Source organism: Pimephales promelas, chromosome 8, assembly GCF_988280905.1.
Source record: "Pimephales promelas chromosome 8, fPimPro1.hap1.1, whole genome shotgun sequence".
NCBI classification, from domain to species: domain Eukaryota; kingdom Metazoa; phylum Chordata; class Actinopteri; order Cypriniformes; family Leuciscidae; genus Pimephales; species Pimephales promelas.
The window spans coordinates 31521597-31543110 of NC_142776.1; the positions used below are offsets into that span (position 1 = coordinate 31521597).

The following is a 21514-nucleotide window of genomic DNA, read 5'->3' on the forward strand; positions in this document are numbered from 1 at the left end:
AAATTCAAAAGAAATGACTTCCTCTCACTGTTAGATTAAAAGACAAGAAAAATAAAATAAAATAAAATCAAACCCATGTTTACTGTCGTTTTAATAGATGTAGTGTGTATCAACATTTAAATTGAGATTAATCATTCATGTCATAGGAAGCCACAGAACGATTTCATAAGGATCATTTCATTTAATTTATTTCTATAATATGTGTAGCCTAACCTTATATGCTTGCAGTTTAAGTGTTTGCTTTATTATTCCGCAATAGAAAATAAGTGTCTTTATAGAAAATGTATCATTTAAAAAGACAAATAAAATGGTCTATTCATTTTAAACGGACAGCGTTATATTTAATCATGTCTGTAAAAATATTTAATTTGGGGTCCAATTAACTTTCAGTGTTCACCCTAAAAAAAAAATCACATTCTAAAAGTCTCTGAGCTTGTTAGAGTATAGGTCAGTCATTACTACATAAAGCATTTACTAATATTATCTAGGCTACTTGGATGACTTAAAAATCAAGTTTTGATGCATCAAGTATAAGAGCAACAAAAACGTTTGAATTCGCTAGAAAAAAAAGAACAGCAAAAATATCTAAGCAGATATGAGACTTCTGAGACTTTCAACTAGTAACAACTCAAAATAAAGCGAGAAGCATTGAGGAAAATAATACCGCAATACCAGACTATGCAAACGGGATTCACAAACAAATAACTGATAAACAATCAATTTGTTCGTGAATTGAGCTACACTGGTTGTGCTGTGTGTTTTTGACTCACAAAAACAACCCATTCATAAGAGTCACCTCTTAATGAAGTTGACTACACTACACACATCGTGAGCATCCGTGGAGCAGAAGTGTTTTCATGCCATTTTTACAGAGTACATCTTTTTTTATGTCATCACATTAAAGCGCAGATGCTAAAAACGAAGTACAGAAAACACTATTAACATTTATATTTTATACTGGGATAAATCTGAGGTAGCAGATGGGGTGGCAATCTTAGAGTGCCATCCCGGTAGATCCACCCCTGGAAACAACATTGAAGTGTTCTTTATTATACTTCGCAAATAGTAGTTTCAAAGGAGGAAACATGAACAATCGTTCTGTTTTTGTTGCTGTTTTTTTGTTTTGCTTATTTTTTACAATTTATCACCAACAGTTCATCTACAAAATCTGTAGTCCTTTCAAGGAAAAATGGTTTCATGGTATGCAATGGGATTTAATCATGTCTGTCAAAAATATTTAATGATATATATAAGAATTTCACATATTTCTACTAATTATATAAAACTGTACGTGCTCGCCATGGCAGCGCCTGTGCCATCAGCTAATGAATTGGCGTGATTCTATAAGGGCTTTAGACAATCGGCACACACAGAGGGCGTTCCCACTGCGTCTTAAGCTACGCAGCGTTGAGTGAACCTATAAAAGAGAACAGATCTTTTGCTTGACTAACCAATTCATTATTCACTATATGACAAATTCTTTAAATTGTTTTAAATGGCAAGATATGCAGACTTACCTCCAGAATGCAAAGGTGTGCCACATAACAAAACAACCCCTTGGCCTTCCCTGACATTGACAGCACTTCTTGTCTGCGTTTTGAAGTTTTCCAGATCTGTAATAGATTAAATGTGGAGAAAAAAAAAAGTAAGCAATGGACAAGCAAAGTTAACTGCAATCTTTTAGTAGCGGCCAAATTTGAGAAAGTAAAAAGAAGGAAACAGAATCAGGGATTGATAAAAGTCCAAGGCATACAGTGGGTGTCTGACAATTCAGTCTAGTGAAACAGTATGAGGCTGTATGAAAAAAGGAATGCTAACGTCGCCTCCACCTACCAGCATCATTACCAGAGATATCTTAATCTCACCCACTGAGCCTGCAGCTTCCCTGTCAATACATGTCCACACGATTCATCCTCGCAAATTAACAGGAGAAGAGGAAGTTGGCAGCCTGCTCGGATACCTGGCATGATAAAAACCTTCTCCTTGTATCGTGACAGAGAAGGCATTCTGTAACTGTGGCCTGCTGTGCCAATTCCACACCCTTATGCAAACAAGCCAAGAGCCAGGCTACCCAGCACAAAGAATATAGAGTCAATGTGACCGATAAGACAAATTACAGAATAGGGGAGGGGGGGACACAGAAAAACAAAACAAGCAGAAGAAAACATCAGGATTAGGGAGAGGTGGTGGAAAACAGTGGAAAAGATTAATGAGAGATTCCCTGCTAACTGAAAAGAAGTCCCACAATACTGAGCCATGGTGGAAGTGGCAAGACCAGGACTTGCTCGGCTCATAGTAACAGGATGAATTGCTTTAGAGCGTGAGCGGCAGAGCCACAGATGCTGATTAATGGGCTCTTGTGTTAAAATCTATAAGGCTGGACTCATGTGAAGGCTGTAGACTGGGTGGTAAGTCTTCACAGTGAATGCCGTTGCTTCATAAATGGAAAACATTCATATGCGAGGGTCAAGATGTGAGCGTTTATGGATTAATTTTAAGAACGTTTATTGATTCTTTCTAATAAGATGGCGGAACATTCAACTTTAAGATCCTGTTAAATTGCCCCTATTATGCTTTTCCGAATATTGCCTTTCATGCAGTGTGTAATATAGCTGTTTGTGAATGTAGTCTGCAAAGTTTTAAAGATCAAAGATCACGGCAAATAAAGCTATTGCCTCCTAAAGGAAAAGAATCAATTCTGAACTGCTAAAATGAGTCATCAGTAATTCCAATTGTAACAATATAAGAGATGTGCTTAAAGGGGAAATGAAGCAGTGAATCAAGTTTACATGATTTACAAGATGGATTTCCAATATAATCAACAATTATATAAGAAACATTACAAATGTAAACATTTAGAAGAAAAAAAGAAAAAACTTTGTATCTTGCGCCGCCATATGCTGGTGACGACATGGTGTTGCCGAGACGGAATATGACGGCAGACATCGCGGACAATGTTTCTGCAGTTTGTCAACATATAACATGAGACGTCGTCTTTTTTATCTAATGACTGTACCTAACATTAGTCGTTCGCGGTCAAAACACTGGTGTAAACACAGTTTGACGTTGCGATTTTCAATGCCCAGAGCCTGTTAAACTTGAGCCAACCAAACCTGTGACATCACCTGCATAATGGCGGAGCCCTGGTGGCGAAAGATATGAAGTTTTTTTTCTTTTTTTCTTCTAAATGTTTACATTTGTCATGTTTCTTATATAATTGTTGATTATATTGGAAATCCATCTTGTAAATCATGTAAACTTGATTCACTGCTTCATCTCCCCTTTAATGCCAGCCTATGGTCTTCATTGGCTGCCCACGAAAGATGTCTACTCTGACCAGCCCGCAAACACTGTAGTTATAGGCAAAGGCCTGGAAGAGTATGGTTCGAGTTGTCGACATGTCGAGAAGATGCTGTTTTCAGTGCTGCAAATCCACTTTCCATGCAGTTCAAAAGGTTAAGTACTCTTGCTGGAATTGATACATTAAAGATCGACACCGTCATTCGTATAACCAGTGCTTTAAGTGGGCCGGTACGCGCCGGTACTCAGTACCACCACTTCCAAATATAGCTCTTTATTAATGTTCAGTAGCTCTTTCTAGCTCAAGCAAATCCACAAACGAATAAAACGATTGATTATTGTTTATAAGGTCGTCTGTTGACTACTGTATATAAAACCCCTTCAATTTAGTTGTTAGGAGGGGAGTCAGCAAAAAAAAAAAAAAATAAAAAAAAATAATAATAATAATAGGGTACCGGCACCTCTTTTAGGCCACTTAAAACACTACATATAACTGTGTTATTAAGCCCTGGGGAAGCTTCCGGAGCTGAAATTTAGATTTGGTAAATGGGCGTTTTGTTTCCAAGATGAACTGCAAATGGTAGGCCAATCACTACAGACTGGGCCGCCTGACCACTCAGAGCAGAGTAGGGTCGTGGAAAGGAGTTTAGAGAGACTGAATCTTCGATCTTACCGTTTTTCAGACTCTGAGAAGTTATGATGTACAATGTTGTTTGTCTAAACATACAATAAATTGGAAGCTAACGAAAATTAAATTGAAATGACAAATTGCAAAACAAATTAAAAATGACAAATTGAAATAGAATAAACCAATAATAATCACAGTTGCTAGGGCATCGTGGTTGCTGTTCTAATCATTATTATGCCATTGCTAAGTGGAGTGGCTTTTAGTGCATTGCTAGGTTTCTGGGTGGATGCTGGTGTATTGAGGGGTGATAATATACAAAAACACAAATTACATGCACATGATCACCCCATCACAATATATATATATATATATATATATATATATATATAATGTGTGTGTGTGTGTGTGTACGTCTACTGCTTAATGATCTTACAAAGCCCAGTTGTCACAACTAGGCTTTGAATTCTAGAGAGCTTCTGTGAGCCATGGTTTGTCAGGTCACAAATCTACTCTGCTATTGCACCCTTGAGAAAGGTACTCATTTCAAACTCGCCCCAGGAGAGGATTACCCCAATACACAGCCAATAGAAAGCCACGGTGGAATAAATCTCCCAATGACAAATTTTACAGCATGTATTTCACACTGGCTTGCAAACGCAACGGGATGCAGTTTTCAACAGCTGTCTGAAAGATAAGAAATGCCACAATGACATACTATCAAAGCCAGTGGCATTATCATCTTATTAAAATCATAATTTCCCGTTGACTAACCAATGATCAATATAGGAAATAAATGTCAAGGAAGTCCTGTTCACCAATCCCCTGAAGTGAGATTCATTATCCCACCCATAAAGATGATAATCTGTCTCCTAAGGGGGGCGTATGATGCTCTGTGTGGATCAATAGGTAGACGGCATGAGAGTGAGGAGTCTTCGAGACAGACAAAAGAAGTCCGTGGCCAGGTGTGTTCTCATCTCAAACATCTTTCTCCCATCTCGGAGAGAACCTGATTCGAGCATCTGATTTCTTTGAGCATGCACAAGGACAGCATTTTAAATCAATGGCACAGAAGCCAGGCGGATGGCTATTCTCATACTTGGCAGTTTACTTTGTGGAGCAGACAGTACAGGTATTAATATTGCGAGTCAATTCATACCGTACAAAGATGCCGTTGAAGCTGGTGACTAATGAGAATGAGTGATGGAGTTTGAAGTCGATGAAATGGTGCTTCACCCTGTGAAATTGTCACATTTGACAGCTTGTTTGATTGCTCTTTTTTAAGCAATGCCTTGTGAATACCAAATACCAAAGCTGGTGCTTTTACAATGTCGCTTATATACATCCACGCGCTCCTCCCAGATGCCATTGTTTGGACACATTTTTAATCCTGCCCCAAACTCAATGGCATTGAATGAGCTAATCTATATTCAGGTTTGCATCTTCTCTCTTTATTCCAGAGCATTTGGTGTTTTGTATTTATTATCTTTGAATTGATTATGAAATTGGCATGATACATTTACCTGACATAATAAATTACATGATGCAGAGTGTCTTGATTGAGTGTCTAAATACTCAGACCAAGGCAGAAACCTCTTTTCAAATGTAAACATGAGTTCACAGTGGGAATTTACATTAATCACCATCCCAGAGCTACTGGGGACAGAAGTTGATTTATAGCCTGACTATGTCATTTCGCTCCTGTAGTCAGTCGGAGATAGCAGCCTATCTTTCAGTTTTCCAGCGGCCTTCGGACGGCCGGCCAATCAACAAACAGAGAGTCGTGACGTACAGTAGACGCTAAGCGCCGAGTTTTACATTGTAGGTTAGAGAAACCGAAAACCGAAACGACCGCGGAAATGGGAAACGAGACACGGGATGCGTGCATGCACCTTTCTTTTACAGTCCTTAAATATTTCCATGTCATGCTGTAATCTTGAAATTAAGTTGCAGCATTTTCTTGTTTCACTCTGGCAAAAATAAGTTTAGAGGCCGTGATTGTACCGTGGATGCGTAGATTAACTTCGCATAATCTGCAAAAGTCGTATTTCGCTTGCATCATTAAGTGTTAGCAGCTTTACAGTGGAAGTTCAATCATAGATTTGAGTTTGATGCATGATGTCTGTGGTTCAACGTGGCTGTGTTGGCGCATAACATATGTCATAAATAAACTTATCTGATTGGCTTACAGGTAACCAATGATTTTAAATTTTAAGCGCCCCCTATAGCGAGAGAGAAATCCCTATTATGCCATTCCAGACTCTGTCTACGAAGCAAAATGAAGTTTACTTGTGTGGGAATGAGACCTTTGTACCAGTCGCGCTGAGACATTTGAAATGATACCAAACAAGTATAATACTGTATGATAATTCTTCATATTAAACCATATAGATTTTTGGGTGAATTCAGGTAGGGATGCGTGAAGGGAATGGTGTGTAAATTGGGAGGTGATCAACTCGTGTTTTGAGAAAGTTTCAATTATTTTAAAAAAACTGACCCCAATCTTTTGAATGGTAGTCTATGTATGTGGAAGTATGTATTGTGGCTTTGGAAAAAACATATTGTTGAATACATTAACTGACATCTTTAAAAATGTATGCATTTGCATTACTCACATGCAAATTGTAATGTGGCTCTCTTGCTGAGAATGGTTCCCCGGGCATTGGAGGCAGTGCATTGGTAGACACCACTGTCTTGGTCTCGATCCAGGCCAGTAATGATCAGGTTACCTCCAGACAGGCGACGCCTCTCGTCACCATGAAGATCAATGAACGTTCCGTTTAGAGACCATCTGGAGAGACGCAAACACAATCAGGAGTGTGGTCTCCAGAGAAGCGAACTAACCAATATTCATCACATGCATCGATCTGATGAAGCCAGCTTCATTATACAGCCAGATTCAGCATGAAACAAAGCTCATTGCTGACATTTGTTTTCCTTCTTTGTTCTTCTGCAGTACAGTCTGACTAATAACTGATGAAAGCAAGCAAAACAGCACTCAAGAATCAGAAATGCCTAATTATCTATTGACCCTGAAGATGTGCAATGTGTAGTTGTGAGAAGATTGGTTTTACCTTCTAATTATTAAAATAAAGCTTTCACACTCAACTATGAAAGGTTCATTATTTTTTTTTATTATTATTTATTCAGTTATTTAGCTACACTTGCATGTGTAATATACAAACTTTTCAACATGGAGTGTGAAGAAAAAGAGCAAATTAGCAAACTAGAGACTGCTTGACAAAAAAATAATGTGATAACTTAAGAATATTCGGAATGCGGTAATCATTGCTATAGTTGCAAAAGGATTTCATTTTATACAAAATCTATGAACATCTGAACCCAACCTTTAAAGGAAGTATGAAGTTGTTGCAGACATGTTGGACTATGGCCATTTATAACATTCAGAAAACATGAAAAAATGTCCAAACACATGAGATAAGATGCTTAAAAAATGTGCTTGAGCTTTAAAATAAATGGCATTTGGTTTAATATTTTGTTATCTAATGCAATGACGTTCCTATATTCCTACTTTCTAAAACCACTGTACAGGTTTATATTGTTTTCTACTTAAACAGTGGGATAATCATATTACAAAGAGGCACCAACATAATCAATAAGCGCAATCATAAAATGTATACCAACTTATGTAGCATGGAAAAATGCATACATTCAATATCTAGAACTTTACTATTCAGAATTGACCTTAAAGTTGTTGTGCTAAATCAGGCATTTGTAGTTTGATGCAGGCAAAGCTTGGCAGAGGAGCTTAGAATTGACAGAAACAATGGGGAAAAGGGTGTTGGCAGGATGTACATTATTCCACTTGTGTAAAAAACAAACAAAAAAAAAAACGAGTGGAGTGGACAACGCGGTTTCTCCCAGATCTGACAGACAACAAAGCATAGACCTCGAAGCCCATTTCTACTGCATTATTTATAGATCTCGGTGTGGCAGTCGAGTTAATCTGACTCCTTTAGTAATCATTTGTGAGTCTAATATCATCGTCAGCCACTCTATTTGATATCATTTACTGTGACATTCGGCCTGTAGGGTTACACAGTTGATTACTGGGAGGCATGCTTGCTATAAATACAGACAATATTTGTGTTCTCACAAAATAGTCAAATATTATATTACAACATCAATCTAATCTAGTTTTCCATTACACTTTCAATAGCGTGATAAATCAACAAAGCTCCTACATCTAACAAACGGTGGGGTCTTGTGTCTATTATATGGAAAGAATAATATAATAATATAATCTGTGTTGGTATTATTCACCAGCATAAAATAATGTTGTCATCTGTTTCTTTGGTTCTCAAACAATTTAGGCAACTTTAATCAGACATCCACATAAACAACAACAGATCCTCAAATTTGTTTCACAAACGTAATGCTTGTGATCTCGTTGTCACTAGTCACATGTCTTCCTTTGTTCTGTTTTCCCACCACTCATCTGTTTCCATGGTTACTGTCCTTTAGTTCATCTGCATCACCTGTGTTTAGTTAATCATCATCATCATCATCATCATCATATGTTTCACCTGTGTTCTGTCAATCAGTATTCATCTGTGTTTGTATTTAGTTCCCTTCTGTTCAATCAGTCTTGGTCTGTTCTCTGTGTATCTTCTGCCTGTCTGTACCAGCTTGAGTAGGCCTATCGTTGTAAGTAAACGTTTTACATTGGAACTTTCCTTCTTCTTCTTCTGCACCACACCCTGGCAGGATGCTTGGGAAATACTCTTACCGAAACACATTATTTCAACTAAAATAATCATTTAAGATGCTGTAAAACCATAATTTGTGTCCTACAGGCCATTTTGCAGATCTATCCAGGAACCCTAAAGGCACACAGTTAAAGGCACACATTTAGGCACACCGTTACTGGGGCAGTACCTCAAAGTACCCTCATATCTATACAGGAAATTAGTACCTTTATGGTGCATTTTACCATTTCCATGATGTGATGACACTTATGGCTTTATCTGTGCTCCTGTTTGCTGTTTACCTGGTTCGAACACTTTTGGAGACATTACCGCTAAAAATTAGATCAGTACCCTTTGAATGCACATCACCAGTGGCAAGCAAATTGAATCTGTTTATCTTAAAAGATTCAAAAGACCCTAACATCATATATATATATATATATATATATATATATATATATATATATACATATATATATACTCTGAGTCTCAAAGATCGTTTATTCATTTTCCATGGATGAAGTAGTCTTTGAATTCAGTTTTATTTGAAGTCACACTAAAGGACCGCAATGGTCAAAATCACAGTAAGGTAACAGAATTCAGCCTGATGGTAATTGGTGCATGAATGACTGTTTTTTAAAGGCTAGACAAATAATTACAAACAATCCGGTCTCCAAGGAGCCCCTTAACAAGAATCAAAAAGGCTTAGTGGTGACAGGGAGCCAAAGTATTTTCAGATAATGAGTATGAAAAAGTTCTCTGAGAAGTTTAATGGACAATTATGCTGCCCCCGCACAGCAAACTGTCCAAGCCTCCATCAGCATCACTGCCGCTATATGATCCTGACCGCTATTATTACTGTCACGATTAGCATCGCCTCATAAAAATTATACTTATAAACTCCATGTTATTTCAGACTACATTAACAAACTACCTAGAGACAAAGCCTACAAAACCTGGTCATTGGATACGAAAAGTGCAAAAGATAAAAACAGTCAGCTCCAATTATCTTTCCAAAAGAATGCTCCGCACTTCTTCTTACAACCGGGAAAGCAACCTGCATTCAACAAAGATCATGGTAGAGCCGAGCTAATGAGGGCCGACACAGGAGCACCTCTGACTTTCTCAGTGTAATCTCTGCATTTTAACCAGCTCTCCTTCACTTTCTCGTCTCTGATGTCTGCCTGCTCCATGGACCAGGTTTCATATCCTTACAATCTCAAAAGCATGCAGGGCAGGTTGAAAAACCTGTCAGGTTAAGTGAAGCTTGAGAAAACAGATTCTTGGCTTTTTCAAGGGTTTTAAAGCAGCCCCAAAGGAAGGCTTAAAGTGAGTAAAACAGAACTTCTCGGCACTAACAACCTCAAGGTCATGGGTTTGATTCCCTAGGAAAGCATATGCTGTTACAAATTGTATAACCTGAATGCAAATAGTAAAGTGTACATATAAATAATTGCTGTTTGAGTGTTTGTTGACCACAAAAGCCCACAAATGTTTGTGTCATGGAGTCATGGCTGTCCTATGGCCTTAATTTGCCTCACAGCTTGCCTTATCTCTCCCTGTGGACACTAATACATTAATGCTACTTCACTTTGCTGGACCAAAAAGAACAAACCACAGAATACTAGAGAGATACAAAGGTCAGTGTTTTTACTGCATTGTTCATTTTCGGCTAAATGTTGGCATGCTTTTTGCTCTGTGCTTTTAAATGATAAGAGCTAAATGTTCTTCACAGCGTGGACCAATTATCCATGGGGCGGATGAAGCCTTGTTACATGCAAGTGGCATGAAGCTTTGTTACATGCTATAAAGCACAGCAGCATGTTCTGTAGATATGCTAAAATGTTATTGCTTAAGCTACACATCACAAGCCACTAAACCTGTGCGAGACATTTGAGTTTTTTTTATCTTTAATGTGTTACTGGGGAAGTCAGACAACTCTGCTAAACACCTTAAATAGCTAGACAGCCTTAGCAACCACACTGACGTAAAGTCTCCACTGAAACACCAACAGAATGTAAGGCTTTTCAAACTACGTATCACCACCCTTGCAACAACTTGTCATGGTTAAACCTTAGTAACACTAGCCAGGCTATTTCCACAGAAATGTCTATTAGGAGGAGGACATTTCATTTTTATTACATCTGTGATTCTACAACTGTGAAATTTAGGAGGAAGGCTTTTTGGCCTTCAGGATAGCATTCATTTTCATTAGCAGCAATGTCGTGATCTAGTCAAGGGTACAGTCGGAACTGGATTTAACTTTGTTAACATTCACTAATATACACTACCGTTCAAAACGGTAAAAAAAAAAAAAAAAATGAATAGTTTTTAATAATAAGAAGAAAAATAAATGTTTCTTGAGCATCTAATAAGCATATTAGATTGATTAAAGGGTTGTGTGACACTGAAGACTGGAGTAATAATGCTGAAAATTCAGCTTTGCCATCACTGGAATTGTTTTTTTTTTTTTTTTACTGTATTTTTGATCATTTAAATGCAACCTTGGTGAGCGTAAAGAAAAAAAACACGTTTGATTTAGTATATAATTTCTTGGTTTTCATATAATCCTAGAAGTGCAAAAGACTACAGCAACTCAGTTTTCTTTATAAAGCTTTCTAGAGAGAAGAGCCGAAGCCAGCCAAGTGCACTTCTCTGACTCAGCTCTGAGTTACTTTTCTATGGAATCTGAAACTGAGATGCAAAATAGCCTGGCGTGTTGTGTTCTCAAAGTTCACATCGGCCTCTGCAGACACTGAAATACCACCAGTCTCCGTTGGAACACTGACAATTTCTTTTGACAAAGAAAGTAGCGGGATGCTCATTGGAGACTCTTCTTCCTCTTACTGATTTGCAGCAGAATTGGCTAACCTTCAGACAACATTAGCTGCCTCAACTGTTCTTTGCTAACACACTTGAAATGACTGCTGGGGTGGACTGAACTTTGCGGGTGACTCTTGACCAAATTGGATGTTAAGACAAGCCTTGAAGAATTTAATGATAGAGAGAACTCAGCAAATGTCTCTTTTTTTAAGGTCAAGAAATTATCTTTAGAGTGTCTTCAATCTTATCAGTGTCTGGGTGTATTGTTGTAAAGTTCATTGAATGATTGGTGTAAGTTTTATCAGACACAGAAAGAGAAAATGTTCCCAGAAAGCAAGACAATAGCTGGTACAAGTGTTGGGGAAACTTCTTTGAAACTGTAGCTTGCCAAATTATTAATAGAGTGGGCCTACATTTTCATAATAAGTAGTAGTTGAAGTATAGTAATACAATATATATATATATATATATATATCAGCAATACAAACAACTAAACATATATAACTATGACAATTCATGATATTATCAAAAAATGGCACAAAAAAATCTAAATTAGGGTGACACGTTAAACTTGAACAGATATATTTACTTTAAGCACAGATTTCTTTTTTTAAATGTAAAACTTAAACAGATGCTATTAAAATGAGAGAGTTGAAAAGATAGCAATGTACAAAATTATAAATAATTAAATTGAGGATTTATTAAGAAAATATATATATACATTTTAATTAAAAAATCATAAAGAATTAATTAAATGAAAGAATTAAAATTGTGCACAGAAAATCTGTAAGAACTGTACGAACTAATTCATTACCACTTTCCAATACTTTATTAGGTATTGCAACATTATTACTTTCAAAAAAGTAGTTTGGTACCAAAAAGGATTTTATTTTAAAAATAAATGAACTACTGTCAGGCTAGTGATTATTGTAGTTAGTGGTGCCGCAACTTTCATCGTTGCTAGACAGTTTCTTTAACTGTACAAAAATGAAACAGTAAGAAGTACAAAATGTTTAGAAGCAATCACACACTCAGCTGGTCCAAGAAAAGGATTTTTATGACAATCCAAAACCAAATATACTTAATATCTGTGAGAAAGGAATTAAAGAATTAAGGGAGTGCAGTGTACTTCAGTGTGACAAAGCTGAAAATGACTATTTTGCATGTTGTTGAATATATGCAGAGGTGGGGACAAGTCACACATGGTCAAGTCCAAGCAAGTCTCAAGTCTTAACCATCAAGTCTCGAGTCAAGTCTCAAGTCGCAGTTCAGATAAATCAAGCAAGTCAAGTCAAGTCAAGGGTTCACCCTAAGCAAGTCAAGTCAAGTCCTGATAAGTTTCAAGTAAAGTCAAGTCACACTACTAAAATAAATAGAGGTAAATTTTTTCGATACATATTTATTTTTGCACAGAAAAGATGAACTTTTATACATATATTATGTATCTTATTTAATATACATTTGCTATATTAATCATATGCATATCTGTGCTACATTAATATCTGAAAATAAAATAAAATTGTGTTGTTTACACAAAACGTTCAGTGTCTATAGATGTATCGATTCTAAGATGTATAATCCAATCTGTCTAATTCAAATTAATTGAAACGGTCTAAAATGTATGAAATCTAAAATGTAATATCTTATATAAATGTAAAATATAAAATATAAAATCTATGAAATGTATGAGAATATAAAATGCATTTTTTAGTAGTTTTTCTTATCATAGCCAACAAATGTCTTCGGAAACTTCTTTTCCTCGATTTACTGAAACCTATATGTAAAACGCATTTGCAGCTGCACAGCCGTGTATATCTATGCTGCATATACAGACATCCCAACCTACAAGAATTCATTTCAGGGAGGTATATCTCAATGAATGTAATGTTAGGGAGGGGGGATATAAAAATGTTAATAAATATAAAATATGTTAATATGTTATATTAACATATTTAAAATATGTTTAAAATAAATATAAAATAAAAATGGTAATATGTTATATTAACATATTTTATATTTAATATTACATATTAAATAATATTATGTATATTATATATTAAATTTACATAAATATTAACAAATGATTGTTTTAATTATGGAATTCTCCATAATTAACTCCTAAACTTCAGTAGAGAACAATTCTTTGTAAGGAAGGAGGGGTTTCTTTACTGACTATTGAGTGTCGCTAGGAAACACGTCCGCGCTGCGCTGACGAATCGGCTGCGCGGCTCGGATCATTGAAACGGGCTCTGTAAAGCCCCGCTGTCTCGTCCCACTTTTGGTTTGTTTGGCTTCCCATATCTCTGCCGTGCACACGCCGCACGCTATGTATGTTATACGCGCAGTATCTCGCTCTAGATTCCGGGAGATTTTAACTCATTTGCGGGCATCAGGGAGACGCTATCAATATGCGTGAGACTCCCAGTCCCGGAACTTCCATTTGGCGCGGTTTGAATTGAGCAGCGTTAAAGGCACAGATGCCGATATAGTGATGCTGATGTCACAATATATATATATATATATTAATTAACTGTATTGCTGTTTGTTTATTATATGTTCAAGTCATTGTCGAGTCTTCCACTTCAAGTCAAGTCAAGTCTCAAGTAACTTGTTCTCAAGTCAAAGTCAAGTCAAGTCATTTTTGTACTTTAATCAAGCAAGTCACAAGTCCTGAAAATTGTGACTCGAGTCAGACTCGAGTCAAGTCATGTGACTCGAGTCCCCCACCTCTGAATATATGCATAAGCCTCTTCATTTCCTTTCCACCAGAGTTTAATGGTTGTATCTGCATTAAAAAAAAAAAAAAAAAAAAAAAAAAAAACAGGATCTGGGTCGAAAGTCAAACTTTTCCGACCCTGGAGACTCTAGCTGTATTGTTTGTTCAAAAGTAAAGGTAGCATGACTTAAACTGTCAGTTGTGCTCTTCTTCCTTGAACATTGATACTCTTGTAATGTTCAGTTAAATTGTTGTTTTCCGCAAAGATGCACTAAAGGGAAATGTAAGCGTTTAAATCGAATGTCACTCACAAGGTTATTATTTCCCTCCCTAGTGCTTGCCTGAGCATTTACATGATGCTGACCCAAGCTACGAAACACAATATACCACAGAGCTATAGAGCACACTGCTATTTTCAGAGCAGACGCCTCACCAGGGAATATGCGGGACAGTATCTTAGAATCTCTAGCACAAATTAGTCATTTAGATCCCTCCCAATTTCAAAGCCCATTTCCGTCCTTACAGTAGCATGCATACCCCTCTCAGAAAGATACATTTGGAATGCTAATTCCTAAAGCTCTTGCTGAGATGTGTACACAGAGTAATGGATTGTTGAACATAATCGGAAGTAGGCTAAATTGCCTTTTTGCTAATTTTTTTTAGATCAGTCTTTAGCGAAGCTATTTGATGCACATTTAAAATTGTTGACACTGGTGAAACTCTGGAAATCAAATGAAAATGGGTCACAGTCGGCTACCACTGGGATTGGCTGCTAGGAATACAGTAGTTTGCTGGATGTATGCAATGGCAAACCCTGAGGACAGATAAATTGCCTCTCACCTGGAAAATCAATAGCAATCAGTGCCAATCCTTTTCAAGCTGATCCTTACGGGAATAAGCTGCCAATTTGCCAAAACCAACTGCTTAAATGGTTTGTAATAGCAATGAAAGGATGCATAAACTGCTAGCATTCCTACCTGTACTGAGGGAAAGGGACTCCAGATGCCTCACAGGTTAAAACAGCCTCCTGCTCAGGGGAATGGATGGGCAGTATCAGGTCCTCTGGTTCTGTTTTCCAGCTTGGACCCATAAACTTTGTGTCTTCTGCTTGTGCTGATGAGACTGAGACAGAGGAATCCCATTAGTTTTACATTTACTTTTACATTTAGGGATAGTCATCATTTACTCACCTTCAAGTTGTTCCAAACCTGTAAGACTTTCTTTCTTCTGCTGAACACAAAATATATATTTTTAAGAATATGGGTAACCAAACAGTTGATGGGCCCCACATTATTTTCGTCCATACTATGGAAGTCAATGCGGCCCATCAACTTTTTGGTTACCCATATTCTTCAAAATATCTTCTTTTGCGTTCCACAGGTTTGAAACAACATTAGGGTGAGTAAATTATGACATTAATTTTTGAAATATCCCTTTAAGGAAACTCAGAGCATTGGATGGTTTGTTGTGATAAGCCTTTAACCATTAAAAGCATTATAATATATGACAAAAGAGTATAGTGCTTATGATATAAAATATATTGCTTGTATAGATACAATTTTTGGTACTTTACTTGAAGGGGTGTGCATAAGCCTGGCATGACACCTTCATAGACATCACATGACATATGTCTTGAATATGAAATAAGGTTTATGCATGTGTATGACAACTGTCATTAAGTGACTTTCGCTCAATAATGACATTTTGAATGTAAATATGACATTGTTTAAGATGTCTTTGTTATGACATCTTAACATAAGCCATACCATCATAACCTGTCAGTGTCTTTGTCATGACAACTTGACATAAAATTAAGTTAAACTGTCATGTGGTTGGCTTTGACATTGGCTGTCATGAGGCCATTATAACTGTGTCATGAATATTTTTCGTGACCTCAACTACAGTGGTACTAATTGAATTTGTCATTAAAATGTTATAAAGGCTTCATGACAGCCAATGTCAAAACCAACCACCTGATGGTTTAATGCAATGTTAACCAATAAAGTTAAGTAATTCATCTGCTATGTCATGTTTATGACAGGTTGTGTCTTAGTAATGTCAAGTTGTCATGACAAAGACTCTGACAGGTTATGTCATAAACAAGACATCTCAAACAATGTCATATTTGCAATAAAAATGTCATAATTGAGCGAATGACACTTAATGACAGTCGTCATGTAATGATTATGAAGGTGTCATGTTAGTCTTATGCACACCCCTTCAAGTAAAGTGTAACCCAAAATGTTTTAACTGATGCAAGACGGCAATATTGTTTTGATTATATTGTGCATGCTTTGACAGCTGCTTTCATTTGAGAGAGCTGAACATATCCAGAACTATAGTAAATACCATTATTTTACACATCTTCTGCAAGAATTTTATTTAAATAAATTCAAAACACTTGCGGTCATTATTTTCTGTGTATTCATTAATAGTATACACATACAGTACACCCTGTAGCCATATTTGTGAGACAGCCAGAGAATTCTGCAAACATGCTGAAACCCCACACTACAGGAAAATACACTCCTGTGTCAGCGACTGTTGTGGAAATATCAACAGAAAAAAAAGTTGTGAGTTTCATTTCTGAAATTACACACCATTACTATACGTTATTTGATGCATGCACTGATTATAATTGTTCTGTGTTTTGGTTTCATGAATACAAGATGAAAAGAAAATGATTAAGTCGTTATTTCTCCACACAATAGCATCCGCACTCTCATTAATCAAATGTTACTTCTGTTATAAATACTGCCACCAGTGAACAAAAATAAGTGGCCTCTGTGTTCCATTTGTAATCTACTGCATCCAGAGAGGCAGGAATCTAATAAGATACAGACAAGCCTCCATCCCATCCCATAATCATCTTTGACAAACACAGGTATTGGGCCACAACCTATACCTGTTCTGCAGCCTTTGTGGAGATCAAACATAAATGGATATATAAAAGGACTGGATAGTGAAAAAAAAAATATAAACCCTACTGTTCCAACACATTCTCATCCCAAGACGCCATCTAACTGATGCTTTTGACCATATATACGTCAACATCCAACGTTTTAGGGCACCCTTTAACATCTGTAAGATGACGATCCTAGGCGTCATACAACTGATGCTTTACCTTTAGCGTCAGTTAGATGACACGGGTAGGTTTAGGGTAGGGTTAGGGTTAGATAGCTAATGTCATCTAACTGACGTTAAAGGGTACCCTAAAACGGTGGATGTTGACGTATGGTCAAAAGCATCAGATATATGACGTTTTGGGATGAGAATGGGCTGATTGTTCACATATTTGGGTTCAGTAAGATTTTTGCTTTTTGAAAGAAATTAAAGGGGTCCTGAATTGAGAAATAAAATCCTAAATATTTTGACATGTAAGAGGTCATTGTACTATAAAAACGTCCTGAAACTCGAAACTTGCTTTTATTGAAAGTTGAAACCAAGCTCTGAGGACGACTTATATACAGAATAATCTTATATATAAACAAGAATAATCCGAAACAAAATCCGAAAATCCGAAAAAAAAACAAAAAACAAACAAACAAAGAAAACAAAATCCAAAATCCGAAACAAAAATATTCTCAATGTATTCATACGCAGCAGCACAATTGTTTTCAGCATTGATAATAATGTTTGATTTCTGAGTAATAATTAATGATTTCTGATATTGAGAATAAAAAATATTCTCAATGTATGTTTAATTAAATAAGTGAGAAAAAGAGACAAAAACAATACATTTCTTAAATCACACTTCATCACACTATATATATAATGAAAAATTACTTTTTTTAAAATTAGGGTTAGGTGTTATTTATTTATATTGTGTGTGAGTGGTGATTTCCTGTTAAAGTTTAGTACTTAAAGATAAAGCATTACTTCCTCAATATATTTATATTTATTTACTGGATATAATATAATTCAATGATATTCAAAACAACAATATTCTCAAGATGAATGTGTGTATCAACTCATCACACCTTGTCTCAAACCTGCACGAGGACTGAATGAATCGCAGGCTTAAGATTATAATGGAATTGTTTCTTGCATGACAGTCCATTGCAACACATTCAGAAAAAAAAATAGAAAACATTAGGACAATCATTTACCTGTGAGGCAGCCAATGATTGATAGCACCACAAGTCGTTTCCATAGTAACGTCATCTTTAGTTGCCAAGGGCAAGTATGACTCTCATCCAATTGCTTGTGAATGGAATGATTTCTCTCTTGAATGTGAGAAGTATAATCTGTGAGGGAAAGTAATTACAGAAATAATTAAAATAAGACATTTTGATTCATATATGAGAGATGCGCTGCTTCTATCGACAGATCCGAAAGATTACACTCCTGTTTAAAAGCGATCATTCTGACTATAGGAATAAATGCTGGTGAAAGTTGGATCAAAGAGAAAGTTCTTTTTTTTTCCTTCAATATGACAACAACTAAAATATTAAAGTGCTGCAAACAAAAGCCTTGGGAGACTAAAGTCTAAAATGTGCAGAAAATCAATGCAATGATATTTTGAGTGTAAATGACAGATGGTAGTGTCGCTTCGATGGAATAAAACAAGAAAGCACACAGCTAGAATACCCCAACTGTTAACTCCTTAAAAAATATGCATTGCACATTTAAAAGAAAGTAACATCTGCTTGTTGAGAATGTCTGCTTTTGTTGTGAAGTCTGATGCAGTCTAATTATGCATTATTATTCATAAAACCAAAGAAACAAACAGAAACCTGCAACATCAGAGAATTCAGGGGGCTGGAATTTGTTGACCTCAAAAGCTACTTTCTCTCGACTATTAATAGGAGCCAGAAGCCAACCTAAATACTGTTAGTCGCTTTCACTAGCACATAGAATTCCACCCACATATACAAGCAAAATGACATCTTCGGAGGCCCTGCGTAGGGTTGAATCTGACACAATAATTCGCAATGACTTCTCGGAGGACCTTTCATTTTGATTACCAGAAATGCAGCCATTTGAGGTTTATGCATGTTTCAATTACAATGTGATGCCATCTCGTAGGAAATATTCTTGCAATCGAAGAATATTGGGGCCTCAAAGTGTTTTTTTTTTTCTTTAAAAAGTTAAAACTTTAAACTTTACCATTTACACCTGGTATTTTAATCTGTCTGTTATCATCTGTCCTCATTTCTTCTAGATGGAAAAACGTATTGAGAGCATCAGCTTTTGTTTCTTCTCTGATAGCCTCAAGACCACGAAGAACGCTGTGAGTGTGTGTTAGAAATCAGGAATGCTGGGAGAATATTGTGCTTGGTATGTTTTTTTGTCTTCAAACCAATTTTGGGACTTGACATTTAAAGCTGACAAGGTTTAAATCCCATCTGGCTAGCGAGCTTCCCATAATGTTCCTCTCATTAGTCTTTTGTGGCTATTTGAATGCTTTTGACCACGCAAGCTATGCAAGCCCTTAATGTGTTCTTAGATCAACATTACATATATATTTTTTTATATTTTTAATCAATTAGATTTTAGGGTTAGGCGTAGCTGTTGAGTTGCAACCCTGACAGCCCCGAAAACAATGTTTTTTGGCTGGATTTTGGTTCCAAAACCAAAAAACTAATGTTGATTAATGAACATTTTGGGACTTCAGCTGACTAAGTTTAAATCCCATCTGGCTAGTGAGCTTCCCACAAAGGCAAATCTCTTTGCCCTTGCATACATATAACACCTAGACTTCTATAATTCAATGTTAGGCTGCATAGATTAGGTCAGCCAGAACTGGGAACTCTTCCCTTAAATCCTGACGTACTCGTTACATCATAAGAAGCATGGCATCTACGCTAATTTGAGTGTCTTTGTTTATCCCGAGGTTTTCCCGCAGCCTGCCGGATCCAGGCCGTATCCAGATCTGACGAGGAGCTTAGCCTGGACCCCATGATGATGACAATGCAGTGCTGAAGTGCCAGCTAGCCTTGCGTTGTGAATTTCGATTTGCGTACCTACCCCAAAGTGATCAAATAAAACAAAAAAGACAAGTAGTTTGTTCAGGTATGGTTTTGTAGGGAATGCACACATATATTCAAACGCACATAACCATAGAATCAATTCTTAATGCACATATGAACGCCATCATCGTTTATCACAGGTTCGGTTTAAATTTTGTTTAGAGACATATACATTTTTACCTTACAGCTACTATAAATCTGGTGTCTAGTTCATAAACGCCAGAGGAGAACTGGCTCCCGACTGAGCCTGGGTTCTCCTAAGGTTTTTTTTCTTCTCTCCATTAGATCCTTTGATGGAGTTTTTCAGTTCCTTGCCACTGTTGCCTTTGGCTTTCTAAGTTGGGGATATTCAAATTAATTAACCAATCATTAATACAATTGATCAGCTCTACCAAACATGGATGTTTTTCCACTCAGAAACGAACATTGTTATTATGTATTGATTGATAGATACTGTGAAGCTGCTTTGATGCAATCTATATTGTGAAAAGTGCTATATAAATATACCTGACTTGACTTCACTTGATAATGTTCCTCACATTAGTCTTTTGTGGCTATTCTTGATAATGTTCCTCGCATTAGTCTTTTGTGGCTATTCGAACGCTTTTGACCACACAAGCTTTTACACTACGAAAGCAATCTGATCGAAACACGTTTTCGACTACCTTTGAAAGTGATCAATCGTTTTAGACCCCATTTACACCCGTATGGTCGATCTGATCGACCAAAACGCATCTTAATACGACGGCCTAATAACAGAGCCTTCGTGAACTATCAGTTTTCACAGCAATGCTATAGACGAACCCTTTTTGGTTGCCCAAATAACCTTTCAGTGAACAGCTCTTAAAAGAACCGTTTTTTTCTTGGTGTGAAGAACATTTTAATATCTAAAGAAAATAACCCATTTCCTCTATAAAGTTCTTTCAGTAAAATGGAAAGGTTCCAGAATGTTAAAGGTTCTATATGGAACCATAGATGCCTAAAGAACCTTTATATTTAAGAATGTGTACATATTGATAATAGATAATCTATTTCACTTATTATTCACTATAGAGTAGCAATGCTTTGTTGCTCTTTTATATGCAATCATATGGGCATCTGGATCAAAAAGTTCTTCACAGACTGGAATACAGACTGGCCCTGTTAGTATTTTTGAGATGTCTTTTATTTGCTTTCTTTTGCTTTGAAAATCCCTAACTGTCACAGTTCCAGCTCTATGGCCTGAGGCATTTTTTTTTCCGTCTACAGAGCCAGTTAGTCAGCCTTTTTTAACCACCCTGAGGCTTAAAACCATTTGTATACACTCTTTTCTCAGCTCGGATTCATAAAGCTTACTCATTTCTCGTATACTGGCCCTTTAAATCAATAA

At 36.6% G+C, this 21514-nt stretch overlaps 1 protein-coding gene across 2 annotated transcripts in view; it reads right to left on the bottom strand.

Moving 5' to 3' along the window:
- cntn3b (contactin 3b) overlaps positions 1-21514 on the bottom strand; it is a 67800-nt gene that overhangs the window by 37056 nt on the left and 9230 nt on the right. For both annotated transcript variants that reach the window (XR_016169543.1, XM_039648974.2), the window contains exons 2-5: positions 18283-18420; positions 15151-15295; positions 6541-6716; positions 1518-1613 (exon numbers count right to left, since the gene is read on the bottom strand). Coding sequence is in view for 1 of the 2 variants with exons in the window: in XM_039648974.2 (XP_039504908.2) it covers positions 1518-1613; positions 6541-6716; positions 15151-15295; positions 18283-18337 (472 nt within the window). In the remaining variant the exon portion in view is untranslated. The remainder of the gene's footprint in view (positions 1-1517; positions 1614-6540; positions 6717-15150; positions 15296-18282; positions 18421-21514) is intronic.